This window comes from Manis pentadactyla, chromosome 11 (assembly GCF_030020395.1).
Source record: "Manis pentadactyla isolate mManPen7 chromosome 11, mManPen7.hap1, whole genome shotgun sequence".
Lineage (NCBI taxonomy): Eukaryota > Metazoa > Chordata > Mammalia > Pholidota > Manidae > Manis > Manis pentadactyla.
Window position 1 is genome coordinate 33,615,390 of NC_080029.1, and position 16,388 is coordinate 33,631,777.

Sequence of the window (16,388 nt, forward strand, 5' to 3'; positions counted from 1 at the left end):
TGTAGGGTCAGGACGTATGAGGGAAACATCCAGGTTAGCCTGCAGGAAGAGGAGATCCTGTCTGGCTCATAAGGCACTGAAGATTATTAATCTACTATTAACTCAATAGAATTTTGTATTGTGTGAAGGAAACCCTTCCTTCTCCAGTTGCTATAAAACACATGGGTTCAAATCGAGCTTGGAACATGTGTCTTTCAATCAAATAGAAGTGAATTTGTCCAGAAGAACAGAATTCATTACTGTGTGCAGTCAGGAATCACAGACAGGTATTGGCTTGTTAAAACATCTCACACCTTCACCCCCGCTGGACACCAGATTTAGACCTCAGATGGCAGAGCTGAAGGGAACGATCAGCAGGGAACCTGATTGTTCCCAGAGAATTTCATGGCCTTAATTCAAGACAGGATTAAAGATTTACATAAGTAGGCAAAACCAAGTGTGTTAATCTGAGAAATTCTTTGATATTCTGGGAGTTATTACAACTCACCCAAGTCATTAAGAAAACTATATTCTATTAACATTCAAACACTCAAGTGATAACTTATGATAGTTACCATTATAATTCAAAATAGACACAATACTGTGATTCTCCTGGGAACCTCTTCTGGGACAGACTGCTTCCGCTCTTTTGGATGAAGGAATCCCTAAGGAGGAAGGATTCCTTCCCAGTGCGCCTATTTCCACACCAACTGTCAGACTTCAACTGCACTTCTGTGTAATCGCCTTAAAACATTTCCCAGAGGCCAGCAGTTGATCTCAGGGAGAAACAATGCGGTAACTGCCTAACCATGAGTGGGGAAAACTGAACCAGGGTCTGAATTCGGGCCCCGGCAGGACTGGGGAGAACCGCTGGTGGCCAGGACTGTGGGAAAGCTGGCTGGATCATCACAAAGGTCCTAGACCTTAGGTGGTTGGGAAGGTGTTGCGTCTGTGGGTGCGAGGTTCAGCAACTCTGGTTATCTGGGAACGGCGTGCTCACAACCTGTTAACCCAGACCTAGCCGTGGACTACATTTCCCAGACGGCTTTGCTCCCCCGGCTGTCACTGTAGGACTAGGCGTGTCTGGGAGGAACCCACAGTCCGCGAGTATCGCGGCAGCTACTTCCTCCACTCTTGCTGCAGCGTCTGCAGCTACGGAAGATGTTTGGGGTCCTGCTCTTGCTCCTCCTTTTCCCCCTTCTCCTGTACATCGCTGCACCCCAAATCAGGTCTGTGCAAATGTATTGCCTTCTCTTGAAAAGTCTTCTGGGGGACAGTAATCCTCACCAAAGCTCTGTGCTTTAAAAGAAGCAAAAGGAAAATTCCCTGGGGGGCTCCAAGTAGGCCGAGGCCGGGAGTTCGGTTGGTCCGAGGAAGTCCAGAGGTCCTGGATGCCTAGGCGGGGCAGGGGGCGGGGACGGGACCAGAAGACCGCAGGCGGTGCGAAGGGCTGCAATCCGGAGCACCCTGCTTTGTTTCTCCTCGCCCCTTTTCCCGTCCAAGCAGCCGTTACTTCCGGCTGCAGAGAACCCCGAGTGCAAGGGAACCGCAAGCACTTGAATTTGTAGCTTTGGGGGATTCAGACCTCGAGGCTGTTTTTCCCTTAGCACTCACGCCTTGAGCCAGCCCTAACTTCCTGCTTTCAGCTTTTGAGGTGCAGTGGAGTGATCCTACTTTTTGCTTTCGGAAACAGTCCTTCGAAGGGAATCGTGATATCCTCAGTTCCATTCCTTGCTCTCTTGTCACTGTTAGATTCACTCTCCCTCTGAGCAGATGTTGTAAAGGAGAGAAATGAAAGGATCTCATCACGATCCCCAGTCTGCCTTCGGAGCATGAGTATCCGATCTGAATCATGCCCTGGGGTTTGGGGGTGAGGTGAAGAGGATGAGTATCTTACCAAGTGACACATCAGCCAAGGGCTGGCTCAGTGCCCCAGTGAATCAGCAGCGAGCTGCACAACAGGCAGCCTGCTGTTTGGTTCTGAGTAAGTCACCAGTAGTGACGTGGACGAGTGACTGAAGAGAGACTCTCCTTCTGCAGACACTGTCCTCCCTCTAACCCTCTTTCTGTTGTGTTTTTCCTCCCCTCTAAACACACAGGGCTCCCATTTACAAGCTCATGTGGGTGTATCCATTCTCTGGTGATGGATACAGATTTTTATCTCTTTCCACCACAAGATCCTCTTAACCACATAGACTCTCAAAGAACTTTGAGCCTGAAGTGAAAACAGTGCTCAAACCTCAGCAAGATTTATTAACTTTAATAATAACTAGCTACTAATCAAGGCCATAAAGTTCCATATTGATATAAGTGAGCCAGGTCTTGTTTCTTCTAGGATGACTCTTGTGATTTCTCAGGCCTATTGAAGAACTGAAAGTGGCAAATCAAACTGGTTATGCAAGAATGTGACCCTCCAAGGGTCATATTCGTTGCCACATAGCCAGGTCATGCCAGCAAGACAGAGCTGGACTTTGATAATTGATTGGCTCTTTCATTCCTGCTGGCTAAGGTGAAGAAAGAGCTGAGTAGAGATCCTGCTATGTTGTTACTCCTGAAGCAAAAGCTGGAAGTTGTCACTCCTGAAGCATCTGAGGTGAAAGATACTGTTTGGTGGGCACCATGAGGTAGTTTGCTTCCTTATTGGCCTGTTTACACTAAGCAGGTAGCTCTCATGGCTTGGAATTTGCAATTACAAGTTCAATGAAAAAGGGTATATCAAGTCTATAGAAGAACTGAATCTGGCTAATCAAATACTCATCCAGTTCTCATACTGCAGGGAGCAGTGCTAAGGTTTGCTCTTGTAAAAGAATCACTTTTATCCTTGAGCAAGAACAGAGAACTTTGGAGCAAGAAAATCTTGAGCAAAAGCAGTCAATTTTTCTTCTTTGTTCTCTAACCTTCTTAAATCTACAAAAGGACAGCAGAAGGAACCAAGGCAAAACCTCAGTCTTGCGATCTGAAGACATGGGGATTGTAGGAATCTCCAGCTGAGACAATGAGAATGAAGAACTGATGAGCTCTCTCTCCCTATCTGCAGGAAAATGCTGACCAGTGGGATGTGTACGTCAACTGTCCAGCTTCCTGGGAAGGTGGCTGTGGTCACTGGAGCCAACACAGGCATTGGAAAGGAGACAGCCAAAGACCTAGCTCAAAGAGGCAAGTTTCATTGCTTCTAATTCCCTCTTACTACCGCCATTTTACCCTCACAGTGATGATGACCCTCCTTATTATTCCCTCCCAGTCTTGGAATTTGAGAACATTCCAAGTGCCCCACTGATTTGCTGACCCAAACCTGGCATAAATGCTCTACATATAATAGATGCTTAATGACTATTACTGATGTAGTTTTCTTCCCTGATTTGTTTGTCAGATATATCTGTTGTGAAATAGTAAAATTCCTACTTAAAAAAAAAAGAGAAAATAATATTCAACATCAGTGTTAAGTCTATAATGCCCACCCCAAAACAGCTGACAGTTTTCCTCTTTTATGTATTGGTTGACAGGAGCCCGTGTATATATAGCTTGCCGGGATGTGCAAAAGGGGGAATTAGTGGCCAGAGAGATCCAGAACATGACAGGGAATGAACAGGTGTTGGTGCGGAAATTGGACTTGGCTGATACTAAATCTATTCGAGCCTTTGCTGAGGGCTTCTTAGCAGGTAAGTGTAGAACTAAAGACTGGGTTGTGGGTCTTGCAGTTAACATGGCACACTTACCTAAAAGGAAAAGATCCCTTTCTCTCCCTAATACATAGAAATGGTAGATAAAATACAACCAAAAACTTGATTCACAGCTGAACTCATCAGTAACAAAGGGAAATCCTTTGTTAGAGGCAGGAACAAAAAAATTAACTCAGAACAGCCATAGCAGTGCATTAAGAACTAAAACCAAAAATCCCACAGGAGTGCCTGGACTCAATACGGGCTTCTAGGTCTGGAAGGCCCTCAAGGAGGCCTTAGGCACTTCACTGCTGGAGAACTGTGTCTGAGAATCCTCCTAAGTTAGGATTCACAAAAAGCCATCTAGTCCATGATGTAGAGGCTTAAAAAAAGCTGGGCCACCAGCTCAGGGATATGACAGAGAGGCTTATCTCTTCAGGACATAGCTGGATAAAGAATCATCTGTAAGAAATTAGAATCTCAAGCTAGTATCACCTCTGGGGTGGGGTGGGCGGGATGTCATTCACACCATCAAATGGGCAATAATCTTGAGCTGAGAAATTAACATAAAACCCTGCAGTATCACAGCAAAAGCAAACCCAAGAGCACTTTGTAGGCATATCCCCTCATAACCCAGGGATCTAGGCCTCCCAAGGAAAACAACTCATGGACGCTTATAGTCAGAAATTACAAAACACCTGAGAAAATAAACCATGAGAGAGAGTTGGCTGATGCAACAAAGGGGTGAAACCAGTATTTCTTTGGGGACCCAAATCCCAGTGGTAGGGGTGCATGCAGAACATCCCTTTTCTCTTGCTTTGGAATCTTCCCAGTCAGTTTGGGAAGTCTTTCTACTGGGAGAGGTAGACAGGACACCTCCCAAAAGCAGTAGGTAGCTCCTGAATTGGAAAGATTGGAAAAGCCATTTGGTAGTGTAAGAAGGAATGCCCTGTAGGATTCATGTAGGATTCAGCTTAAGTCTTACAATGAAAAAAGGGAAAATGGAGGAAAGATTGAAGTTGTACATCCCCATTTCCAAAGCCTGGTTGTGAGGCAGATTTCTAAGGTGTAACAGCTGTGGGTGGCCACGTCCACACTCCATCTTCTCTTCCCTGCAGAGGAAAAGCATCTCCACCTTTTGATCAACAATGCAGGTGTGATGATGTGCCCCTACTCCAAGACAGCAGATGGCTTCGAGATGCAAATGGGAGTCAACCACTTGGGTAAGAAATCTGGTCTCATTGCAAAGCTAGAGAAAACCTAAAGTTCTCCTTGGAAAACTCAGAAGTCACATTAAGCCTTCTTTGTGGTGTGATTGGATCTCTGGGCCATCATAGACTGTAAGGGAATAATAAATAATTCTGATCCTGCCTGAAAGCTCAGGAATAAATTTGATGTCTGCTTAAGGTTCCACTCACTTTTAATCTGTGATTTAGATTCAGTTTATCTTGGGGTATTTTTGAATAGCATAATAGGATAAGGGGCTGTGTTGCACTTTTGTAGTGACCCTTGTGACCAGCATCAGGTAGAAGCTGCCTGCCCTTAAAGAGTGATATGAATCGCAGTTGGAATGAGATATGACTTCATATTCATATTCACATAAGCCAGACCTACCTCATAGGAGGATGTCTCATATTTTTGGCTATTCCTGTTCCCCTAAACCCTCACTGAGCTTGTTCTGTAGTTATACTGATTTAATGAGGTAAAAAATCTTATTCCTGAGTTCTCTACCTTCCATAGCTGAGCCACTAGTCCCTTCATGTACAAATGGGCTGTGAACTTTGTTAATTCTAGTTTTTCTCATAGGTCACTTCCTCCTGACCCATCTGCTACTAGAGAAGCTGAAGGAATCAGCCCCATCTCGGATAGTGAATGTATCTTCCTTTGCACATCACCTGGGAAGGATCAACTTCCATAACCTGCAGGGCGAGAGATTCTATAATGCAGGTCTGGCCTACTGTCACAGCAAGTTAGCCAACATTCTTTTCACCCAGGAACTGGCCCGGAGGCTAAAAGGTAATCTTAGAAAATGTGTGGAGACGTGAGTCAATGGGAAGTAGCTAAAAGCCATTGGAACAGAAACTATTTTCCAGAGCCCATCCATGCCTACAACTGGGTATAGTTTTAGTAAGCAGCGCACAACTGAATATTGGAAATGGCTGGCAGGAAATGTGGATATTCTGACTTTGAGTCTCAAGGCTTGGTTTTATGACTTACTAGCTGTGTGCTCTGCCTCAAGTTACTTAGCTTTTTTCAAGACTTATTTCCTCATTTGTAAAATGGGACTACTTCACAAGTTATTGACATAATTAATTCAGGGCTCACAAGCAAGTCAGGGTTTTTTACTCATAGTGAGACTGAGTAGATGGGAGAGATCTGAACTGGCACTAGATACAGCCATTAGGATAAAACAGGTGCTGGGACTGTGGAGTGGGCTCTCCCTAAGTGAAGAGTCAAATAGAGGGAAGGGTATGCTTGAGGAGGGGAGTCTCAATCACAAATAAATGGAGGTCCTCAGCACCGTCTGCTGTGCATTTCCAATAAAGAGAAAGGAAATCCAGGGTGGACAATTGGAGTTGCTTAGGAGTTGATGCAGGTGGAATTTAAGCTCAAGGAGTCAGACCTAGGAGCCGCATTGTTGGAAAAGGGTCATCTGACCACATGAACAGCTGTGAGATGGGGAGGAAGGAAGCTGGTGGTCAGTTCAGTTCATATGCCCAGCGCATGACATCCTCAGTTCAGGAGGGATCAGGGAAACTGGACAGTGAAGACCATCCAAAGGGTTGGTCAGGGTGCTAGGGTAGCCTGGAGGTGGGGAGACAGACCCAGCTGTGAGGATGGGATAAAAGCAGAGGCTACACAAGTGAGGAAGCCAGTCAGATACAAAGATTCGGTGGGGAACAGAAGGAAACCTGGCCATGACAGATGGGTCCCTCATTCGCCCTTTCAACAGTCACGTACTCAGTGCCCATGCTGTTCTATGCGCTGGGTCAGGGGCTTGAGGGTGGAGTGGTGAACCAGGCCCGTACAGTCCCTTCCTTGAATTGGTTTACATCCAGGCGGGGAGAGAGATTATTAACAAGAATTTATACAACTTTCATGTGTACAATCACTCTAGTAATACAGGGGTAATTCTCGCTGTAAAAAGTTCAAATAATATGGAGGTGTATGGAGTTAGAGGTGAAAAACCCACTTCACTTTTCTCCTACTCCTAGTTTTCTTCCCTTAAGAAACCACTGTCAACAACTTGATGTGCACCTGTCCAATCATTTTCTTATGCATCTATATATGTATATATCATGCATAAGGAACTGAAATTCCAACACAGTGTCTTGGAGATCTTCCCATGTAGTACGTAGAGATTTACCCCATTCCTTTAGTTGGTTGCATTGTATTTCATATATAGATGTGCCTTAGATTTTCCTCATTAGTGTTTACTCATTTCCTTAACAACATCTAGATTGTTTCCTTTTGTTGTTGTCCAATTACAATTGTGGTAAATGCTATAAAGGGGAAGTACAAGGGCCTATAATGGATTTTGGTGGCAGGGGCCTTTATTCAGCCTGAGGGATGACTTCTCTGAGGAAGTGAGTTGCAAGCTGAGTCCTTGCAGGATGATTAGAAATTAGATGGGTTAAGAGTGGGTGGGTGAGGCCTGTGAGGAGGCCAAGGAACATTAAAGGCAGAAGGAGGAGAAGGCACAAAGGTCCAGGTGTATTTGAGAGATTCAGAGAAGGCCACTGTGGTTAAAATGTAGAAAGCAAGAGGAATAGAGATCTGAGCTAGACCAGTGAGGTGAAGAGAGGTGAAATCCGTAGAGGCTACAGCAAGGTGTTAGTGTTTGTTCTAAGAGCAGTGAAAAACCTTTAAAATGAAAGCCTTTCTAAAACAGGGCAAGAGTGGATGCAGCAACTGATTTCTCTAGTCAAGGTGAGAAATGAGAATAGCTTGGACTAGAGTGGTGGAGATGGAGTGGGTACTGGACTTCCTGAGAGATACTTAGGATGGGAAAGCTGCAGGGTTGTTGCTTGGATGTGCAGGGTGAGGTGGGGAATTGTCAAGAACTGCTCCCATGTGCCTGCCTGGTTGGCTGTGGAGGGAACACTGCAGGAACCAGGTTTGGCACTGAGAGTGTGAAGTCAGTTTTGGACCCCCTGGGCTATGCTACCATGGGTCCTCTAGAGTAGATGTCAAATTGGAAATAGTACAGGTCCACCGTCCTTTATCTGCAATTGTGAAATCCCCAAAGGCCACTAAATTCATTTTTTTAATAAGCTTGGCACCAAAACTCATTTGTCCATGAAACCTCTCTGAGCCTTACCCTGATCCATGGAATGGAGGTATAAAGTCCTGCGAGGAGGGCCTGTGGTACCGTCATGGGAAGGGGCATCCACATGGGTTCAAGTGTTTGTTCACTCACATCCTGTGCTCTACTGGGACATTTGGCAACAAGTCCTGCCTTCCCATCTTTTTCTGGCATCCCCCCACCCCGATTAGGCACTGGCGTTACGACGTATTCTCTACATCCTGGCACAGTCAAATCTGAATTGGTTCGGCACTCATCTTTGATGAAATGCATGTGGTGGCTTTTCTCCTACTTCCTCAAGACTCCTGAGCAGGGAGCCCAGACCAGCCTGTACTGTGCCTTAACGGAAGGTCTTGAGACTCTAAGTGGGAATCATTTCAGGTATGAATGTATCTGTTTATGAAGATGGGATTTTATTACCCAAAGGAAATAATTTGGATTTGTGTGGTTTACTGTATCCTTTTTATAAAATACATTGTTACAAGAATTTCCCAGATAGATATAAAAGAAACACCTTCCCCCAAATTGTGAGGGAACTGACAAGCCAAAGAACAACTTGGGAGTCACTGAGAGAGTAAATGAGTTTTATGAAGCGGTTACTTACAGAGCAATGGATGGCATTTGGGCAGAAGTGATCACCCCTTGCCCCTGCCCGATACACTAGTCTTTCACTTTCTTCATGATGTCCTTTGAAGTAAAAAAGGCTCTAATTTTGATGAAGTCTGATACCTGTTTTTTCTTTGGTCACTTGTGCTTTTGGTATCAAGAACCCATCGACTCACCCAAGGTCATAAAAGTTTACTGTGTTTTCTTCTAACCATTTTATAGTTTTAACATTCCATTTAGGTCTACGATCATTTTGAGTTAATTTTTGTATATTGTATGAGATTAGAGTCCGTTCTTTTGCATATGGATATTCAGTTGTCCCAGAACCATTTGTTGAAAAGATTATTTTTTTCCCATTGAATTGTCTTGGTAAATGTATAGTCTACCTTGGGCTGTCATAATAGAGTATCACAGATTGGTGCCTTAAACATCGTAATTTATTTTATCACATTCTGGAGGCTGGAAGTTCAAGATCAAGGTACCGTTAGGGTTAGTTTCTGGGGAGGCCTCTTTCCTGGCTTGCAGAGAGCTGCCTTCTTACCACGTCCTCATATGGCTTTGCCTCTGTCATGCACCCTCCTGGCGCCTCCTCTTTTAACAAGGACACTGGTCCTGTTGGCTTAGGGCCCTACCCTTATGACTATATTTTTATTAATCTTAATCACCTCCTTAAAAGCCCTGTCTTCAAATAAGTAGCATTGGGTGTTAGGGCTTCAACATACAGATTTTGGGGGACATGATTCTCTCTGTAACAGCCTTATCAAAAATTAGTTGACCATAAATTTAAGGGTACTTCTGCATTTTTAGTTCTGTTCCACTCATTTGTATGTCTCTCCTTGTGCCAACACCACACTATCTTGATTACTGTAGCTTTGTAGTAAGTTTTAAACTGGTCTTTCATATACACTGATTAATACTTACCAAAATCCCACTGGATATTTGTGATTGGGCTGATATATTTAACCACACTTCAATAGCTCTTACTGTGGTCTTTGAATATATTCGACAGCATGTCATAGCTTACAAGGCACTTTATGTCTGTTGTGCCACTTGCTCTTCATCATAATCTTACGAAGAGTATAAGACAGCTCATTGGAGGCTACAGAGGCTTACAGAGGACAGATCATTTCCAAAGAGTCATACACAGTCTTCTGGTTCTCAGTGATGGTGTTTTGACTCAGAAATGGCAGGTTGTGCTGGTTGCACTTGTTGTTACCTTAAACAGAAGTACTGTACTTATAAGGCACGTTTTGTAGGTGCCAAGATATTTTTAAGTGGTCTTTAACCAAATTTTCCTGCATTTAAGAATCATCTGGAGAAATGGTTGAAAACAGATTCCTGGCCTCAACCCTAGATATTCTGATTAGGCAGGTTTGGTTTGGGCCTGAGAACTGGCATTTCTAACGAGCTCCCAGATGATGCTCTTGCTGCTGGTCCACAACTCCCATTTTGAGTAGCTCTGTCTTAATGGACAGCATTAGGAGATTCCTTCATGTGGTTATTTTACGCTTATCAATTTGCCTTTTCATCTGCAGAATTTACTTAGAATGTTCAGCAAGCAGTTCTCTTGAAATAGTATAGTTTAACAAATTGTTTGGTATCTAACTTCAAGGATAACAATCCATTTACTCAATCATTTTCCAAGAACCTTTCTTGGAATACCTGCTGTGTACTAGATGCAAAGAATACAAAAATGAGTAAAAATCATTGAAAAGATGTTCTGGGTGGTCACATTTAATGGGGACTTAAAATAATTGTAATTACAGCAGTGAAGAGATAGTATATGAAACACCTCGTACCTTGTTACCATTTCTTTTCTACCATCATCTTTTTCTTTATTGTTTATGAAGCTGGCTTTGCTTGTTACTTGAACTTAAAAAGTTATAACCACAGGTAGACCAGAAATAATAAGTTTATTTGTTTTACCACTCCAAGCATCTGTGACCAATAGCAAGATCTGTACAGGTCCTGAATGGGCAAGATGGACATACACAGATGTCAGGCAGGCACTAACTAATTGTTAAATATATTAATATGTTAGTTAAATATAAACGTATGAAGAGGAATACAAATTACAAAGACTAAATGATATGCATTATATATCAATAGAACATTCTGATCAGAGATGGTCTAGTGAGGAGATCGAAAGTGCTAATTACATTTTCTCTGGGGTAAAGATTGAACAATGAAAAGATAGGACAAACACTGGTCCTACTAGATAGTGAAGTGCCTAGAGGACATGTCATTCCTGGGTTGTTTTTCTGTTATATTCCTTAACCAAGGTAGGGAACAGACTCCATTCTTAACCCTGTGCTTTAAGCTTCTCTCTTTCCCTTCTAGTGACTGCCATGTTGCATGGGTCTCTGCCAAGGGTCGTAATGAGACTGTAGCAAGGCGCCTATGGGACGTCAGCTGTGATCTGCTGGGCATCCCTGTGGATTGACAGGTAGTGGCAGTTGAATCCAAGAGAAGCCTGCAACAGACTACTTGGTATTCCTTCCCAGAATGAGTCTCCTTCAGGGTGGTCAAAACTTTGAGCACAAAGAGAGCAAACCTTCCTTCTTGATATCGGATAAAAGCCTAGTGTACACTGCCAGATTGATCTAAACATCTTGCATTTATTTGTCCAGATTTACTTTGCTCCTATTACTACCAGAGTTCCTAGAAATATCATAGGATAAGAAGACCCTCATATGACCTACAAGCACTTATCTCCCTTCTGAAACCTACTACCTAGGAGAATCTAAGCTGTGGCAGGGTTAATTTATGGCAGTTTGGACTGGTTTCTACCCTCTTTGTTGACAATATAGTTCTCCACAACCAATCAGCCTTCCCTTCAAGAGGGCTACACTGCAGCTGTCTTACAGGGCTTATCCCTCACCTCTTCAGAAAACCATCACAGCATCTGTGTCTGGATTCTTTCAGGAAACTTGTAACTGAATCTGAATTATGACATTGCATTGTCTCTGACAACCAAAACCCACTGCTGTTAAGATACTTTCCCATGTCTAGACTGTGGAAGAGCTTCCTTTCCTAAAGCATTTGTGGTGCTTGGGGCATGGCAGAAATTTGGGGGAAGGGAGAAATAAAAATCAAGTTTAAACTGTCATTTCCTGCTGCCTCAAGCCAGCAAGGGGTAGTGCAAGGAGCAGTATGGGAAGGTAGGCCACGTGAGTTACTAACCCCAGGCCACAGAGGCCTCCTTTTCATGCCTTAGTTTCTCTTAGAACAGAAGAAGGGAAAGGCAATTTGGTGATTGTCACTGATTATATCTTTGTGTGTGTTTTTGTGTATTTGTGCAGTTGGCAGTATTTTCACAAAATTCAAAATAACCACAAAGAAACAGTACTAAACAGGACCCTGGTGCGGGTAAATGGTTAGAGATGGAGTTAAACCAGTGTCATCTAGTCTTCGATACAAATAAGGAGAGCTATGAAGGGAAGCAAGCTCTGTATGAGTTGATAACTATCCACCAATAAGCACTTGGGTACCAGGGAAGAAGTCCAAAAAAGAATCCTGGAAGATAATGCATGCAAGAAAAGCATAGTTAACTAAAAAAAAAAAACAAAAAAAACAGCTAAAGAGGGTAATAGTGATTTACAGAAGAATTGAGAGTGAACACCTGAGTTAGCAAGACTGCTAGGGTACTATTTTAACAAGAATCCATCAACCAATTTGGCAGAAAAAAACCCAGAAAAACAAATAAAACCAGTTCTTTATTCAGCAAAATTATCTTAAGGACTGATATTGGTAAGTACAGTTGATTTAATAATCTTTCAGGGTATTTCCTTACATTTCTTGAAAGATTAAAATGTCTTTCTTATTTGCTAAAAATCTACATTTTATTTGGGGGATTTTTACCAAGAGTAATGTTGCCAAAGGAAGGATGGAATTGGTAATGTTGCCATCACTTGTTTGGAGTATGTTGTTTTAATAGAGTTTGTGATTTTTCTTGGACTGACAATGAATGATATGTTCACTTTCATGGGGAAAAGAGGTATAGGACCACAGTTCTCTCATATTAGTAAATTAATCTTTAATTAAAGGTCAAAACAAGTTCAATAAAACTATAAATTTAGAAATGATCATTTTACAGAAAAGTTGGAGAAGTTTTTATAATGGTGCAGTAAAATAAGTGAATATTTTAATTATATGGAATTGTCAATGACAAAAATGTTTTTATTTACCAGAATAAAAATTGTAAGAATTAAGTTTATAGAGTCAACAGACTAAAACAATTGAAAGTTTAATTATAGTCAAAAGAAGAAAACACTTTATTTAGTTATGCAATCATTTTTCACTCTAAGGATAATTTGTCCCAGAGTCTAGCCACAGCTGGTTTCCCTTCAAATGCCACTAACTTCAGTTGTGTGATAATTTGTTTATGCAATCACCCATTTCTACTTAAGCTTTTATGATACTATTCAAAGATCACTTTTTCCATCCCAGGCTATTTGTTCTCTCTCCTTATTGTATCTGCCCTTTCTGTGTCACAGTGCTATGGACTTACCACAGGTATGCTGCCACTAGCAACATCAGATTTTGCTAACTAGCTCAATGAATATTAGGAGCTTGTCTTGCCAATGGGTTTCAGCCCTGGGCAAGTTCACCATGGATTCAGTGTGACCAAAGAAATTGACAGCAAAACATTCTTGGAGTGAAAGGGTTATACTCAACTTTATTTCCAGGTGGCAGGTCAGTCACTAAAATCCCGTTAACTCAGAGCGAGTCTGCATGCAGCAAGCCGGTCTCTGCCTCTGGGCCCCTCTGTCTGCACAGCTGCCCTCTGGGACCCTCTGTCCTCACAGCCATCCCGCAGTCGTCCAGCACAGCTGTCCTCTGGGCCTCTGTCCTCAGTGCTGCCACCACTCCAGCCTCTGCTCTGCTCTCCTGCAGCCTTGCAGCCCTGCCACTGTAGCATGGGCAGAGCTCTTTTTATAGAGTCAACAGCCATGTATTGCCCGCAGGTGTGCAGTGAGCCAGTCAACCAGGGCCAGGTGAGAATCCTGGCCACAGGAACTCTTATCTGCACTGCAGGGTTCTCTCCTCTCAATCCATGTGCCCTTAAGTCCTCTGCAATGGTCCCTGTGCAAGGAAGCTCGAACATTGTTCTCCAGCCTCTCCAGCAAAAAGTCTTGCAGACATACAGGTCAGACTCATGGCTCTGTCTCTGACCTCTGCCTCTTTGGTCTTAATGGCTGGAACTGCTGCACAGGTTTCAGTTGTTACCATAGCGCCATCCTATTTGGCTTCCGGTCTAACTTCCATCTACTCCTGCCCGTATCAAATCAACCCACATCTGGGTCCTCATAACCCTCATGGGGCCCCTCAAATGCCCCCTGTGAGTAACAGGTCTTATTTTTTTCCGGGTTCTCGTTGCTTCAGCTACTGTATGTGTCACCTCACATTTTGTAATTGCTGCCTCAAGGCAGGCTGCACTGTCAGGGAAGACAGCCTTCCCATCTCTTATCCCGACAGAACAATTCCATCCACCCCTAAGTCCCACAGCCACCGGCTCAGCCTGAGTATAGGGGCGGACCATAGAGTGCTCCACAACCCAGGGAGGGGCCTGCTCCTCTCCTTGGGGAACTTTCAGCTGCTGGGTCTTTATTTTCTTTACAACCACTAGGCGTGCTTTCAATACAGGAGGCACCAGTGCCTCCAGCACCACTCCTTCATCCTTCCCCAGCTCCTCCATTTCTGGGACTGATGGTACCTTTCTCTCCACTCCCCCAAGTGCCTCCTGTTACAGTGCCTTGCAACAATGCCAGCTCAGTCTTCAGAAGGTCTCTTACCTTCACCTCAATGCTCCGCAGCTGACGTTCTCGTGCCACCTTCGCCTGTGCTTCCCTCAGGAATTCATCTTTTCCTTGATGGCCTCTTCCTCCTTCAGAACACCTGGCACCTTGCTGCCGGCGCTCTAGTGCTGCCTCCTTCCTTAGGGAATCCACAGAAGTTTGCACCTCATGTTCTCGTGCTGCCATTTCTTGGGTCTCCTCTGTAGACTCTTAATACTGTAAGAAGCAGCCAACCCACAGTCCCCGCTGCCTCACAGGCACTCAGCTTCTCAAAGGATCTACTTATTATACCAAGGGCCACCCCTACAGCCTCAAGTGTTACCTCCACTTGCCTCCAGTCCTGGGGTGGGGCCCAGTCCTCTGGGAGGCAAGCCACCTCAGACCACATACCCATTGGGGGACAATCCACTGTCTCCCCATTCACAGGGGCAGCCGGCTGAAGCACCCCTCCCATAAGGGCAGCTGTCTTTTTCCTTGGTCAACAGTGAACCCTGCCAACTTTTGCCAATTGCCTTGCCAGTGGGTTTCAGCCCTGGGCAAGTTCACTATGGATTCAATGTGACCAAAGAAATCAACAGCAAAACGTTCTTGGGGTGAAAGAGTTATACTCAACTTTATTTCCAGGTGCAGGTCAGTCACTAAAATCCCATTCACTCAGAGCGAGTCTGCATGCAGCAAGCCAGTCTCTGCCTCTGGGCCCCTCTGCCTGCACAGTCATCCCGCACAGCCATCCTCTAAGCCTCTGTCCTCAGTACTGCCACCACTCCAGCCTCTGCTCTGCTCTCCTGCAGCCTTGCAGCCCTGCCACCGTGTTGCGCCCAGAGCGCTGGGCAGAGCTCTTTTTATAGAGTCAACAGCCATGTATTGCCCGCAGGTGTGCAGTGAGCCAGTCAACCAGGGCCAGGTGAGAATCCTGGCCACAGGAACTCTCATTTTATCCATAGAGCTCAACAAAAGTCTGTTGAAGCAATGGCCAGTGAACTTGGTCTAATTAAAATAAGGGTCCAGGCAATATAAGTCACCAAGTCATTTCCCTTTAACAGTTACATTTTTTTAATGTGTGGGCAGTTTTAAGAATTGTGTGCCAAGCAAGCATTTCAGAATGAACTCCATAGGCAAACCATGAAATCAGTAGAAATAGAAACTTGCCACCACTGAAGCCTGAAAATCCATGGAGCGCAAGGACTTTGTTATTGTTAACACATTACACTTAACGAGAAAGAAACTGTAATTAACCAATTACACCTGGAAAGAGGCCTGATGAAACCGGGTCCGCCTTGCTCACCCCATAATTACCCTAGAGCAAAGAGTGAATCTTTTATTTACTGACATCTGCCCAAATCCTTGCACAATGACTGTGTAACATTAACGAACACCTTCTGGGTAAACGAATGCACTAGGCGAGTCCGGACGCTAGAGGCTGAGCACACACTTGGGGGGTTACGTTGCCGAGGGACCACTTGTGTATGCGTGTGCCCCTGGTCACTTGACCTCCCCGACGGTAAAGTGCTTTACAGCTGAAGGGCGGACAGGAACCTGGCTCGGCTACGTTTCGAGGGCTAGAAGCTAACATCCAGTCAGAACGTGAACTGAGGAAGTCAGGATAGCCAAAGCTGCGATGACAGCGAAGATGACATCGAGGCATTTAATGTTACCAACCCACTGCGCGTTAGCATCACCCCTCTCAGCTGCGGCGCTGGCGGAACCACAGCCCCCGCAGTCCGTGACCTACGAGTCGGACGATCTTCCGTCCCGGACTACCGTCCCCGGCATGCACTGCAGCGACCGCCCCCTCGCTGGAAGGCGGGGCCTTGGAGAGAGGCGGCCGCTCTGCCTGTTACCACGGGTTCCCGCCGGCTCTTCCGCCGTGGCTCTCTTCTCAGCCCGGGATTTGGTGCTTCCGGGCTGTCGGACTGCCGCTCGCTTTGGCGCGCCGCCGCCTTCTCAGGAGTCGCCTGCGCAGCATAGCGCGCCTGACTTTCCGTCAGGCTTTCGGGCCTGGAGCTTCCTCAGTGACGGAATGAAGGGGATGGGCATTCT

At 44.7% G+C, this 16,388-nt stretch overlaps 1 protein-coding gene across 2 annotated transcripts; it reads left to right on the forward strand.

Moving 5' to 3' along the window:
- The first annotated feature begins 1,053 nt into the window (after positions 1–1,053).
- Positions 1,054–11,659, forward strand: RDH11 (retinol dehydrogenase 11). Of its 2 annotated transcripts, none has more exons than XM_036905974.2 (7): positions 1,054–1,208; positions 3,017–3,135; positions 3,483–3,638; positions 4,757–4,861; positions 5,445–5,654; positions 8,136–8,325; positions 10,891–11,659. In XM_036905974.2, the coding sequence occupies exons 1-7, from the start codon at positions 1,141–1,143 to the stop codon at positions 10,991–10,993; spliced, it is 951 nt and encodes a 316-aa protein (XP_036761869.1). In that variant the 5' UTR covers positions 1,054–1,140; the 3' UTR covers positions 10,994–11,659. The 2 variants fall into 2 exon arrangements, with proteins under 2 accessions (XP_036761869.1, XP_036761870.1); XM_036905975.2 differs by having other exon boundaries at positions 5,445–5,564.
- The last annotated feature ends 4,729 nt before the right edge of the window (positions 11,660–16,388 follow it).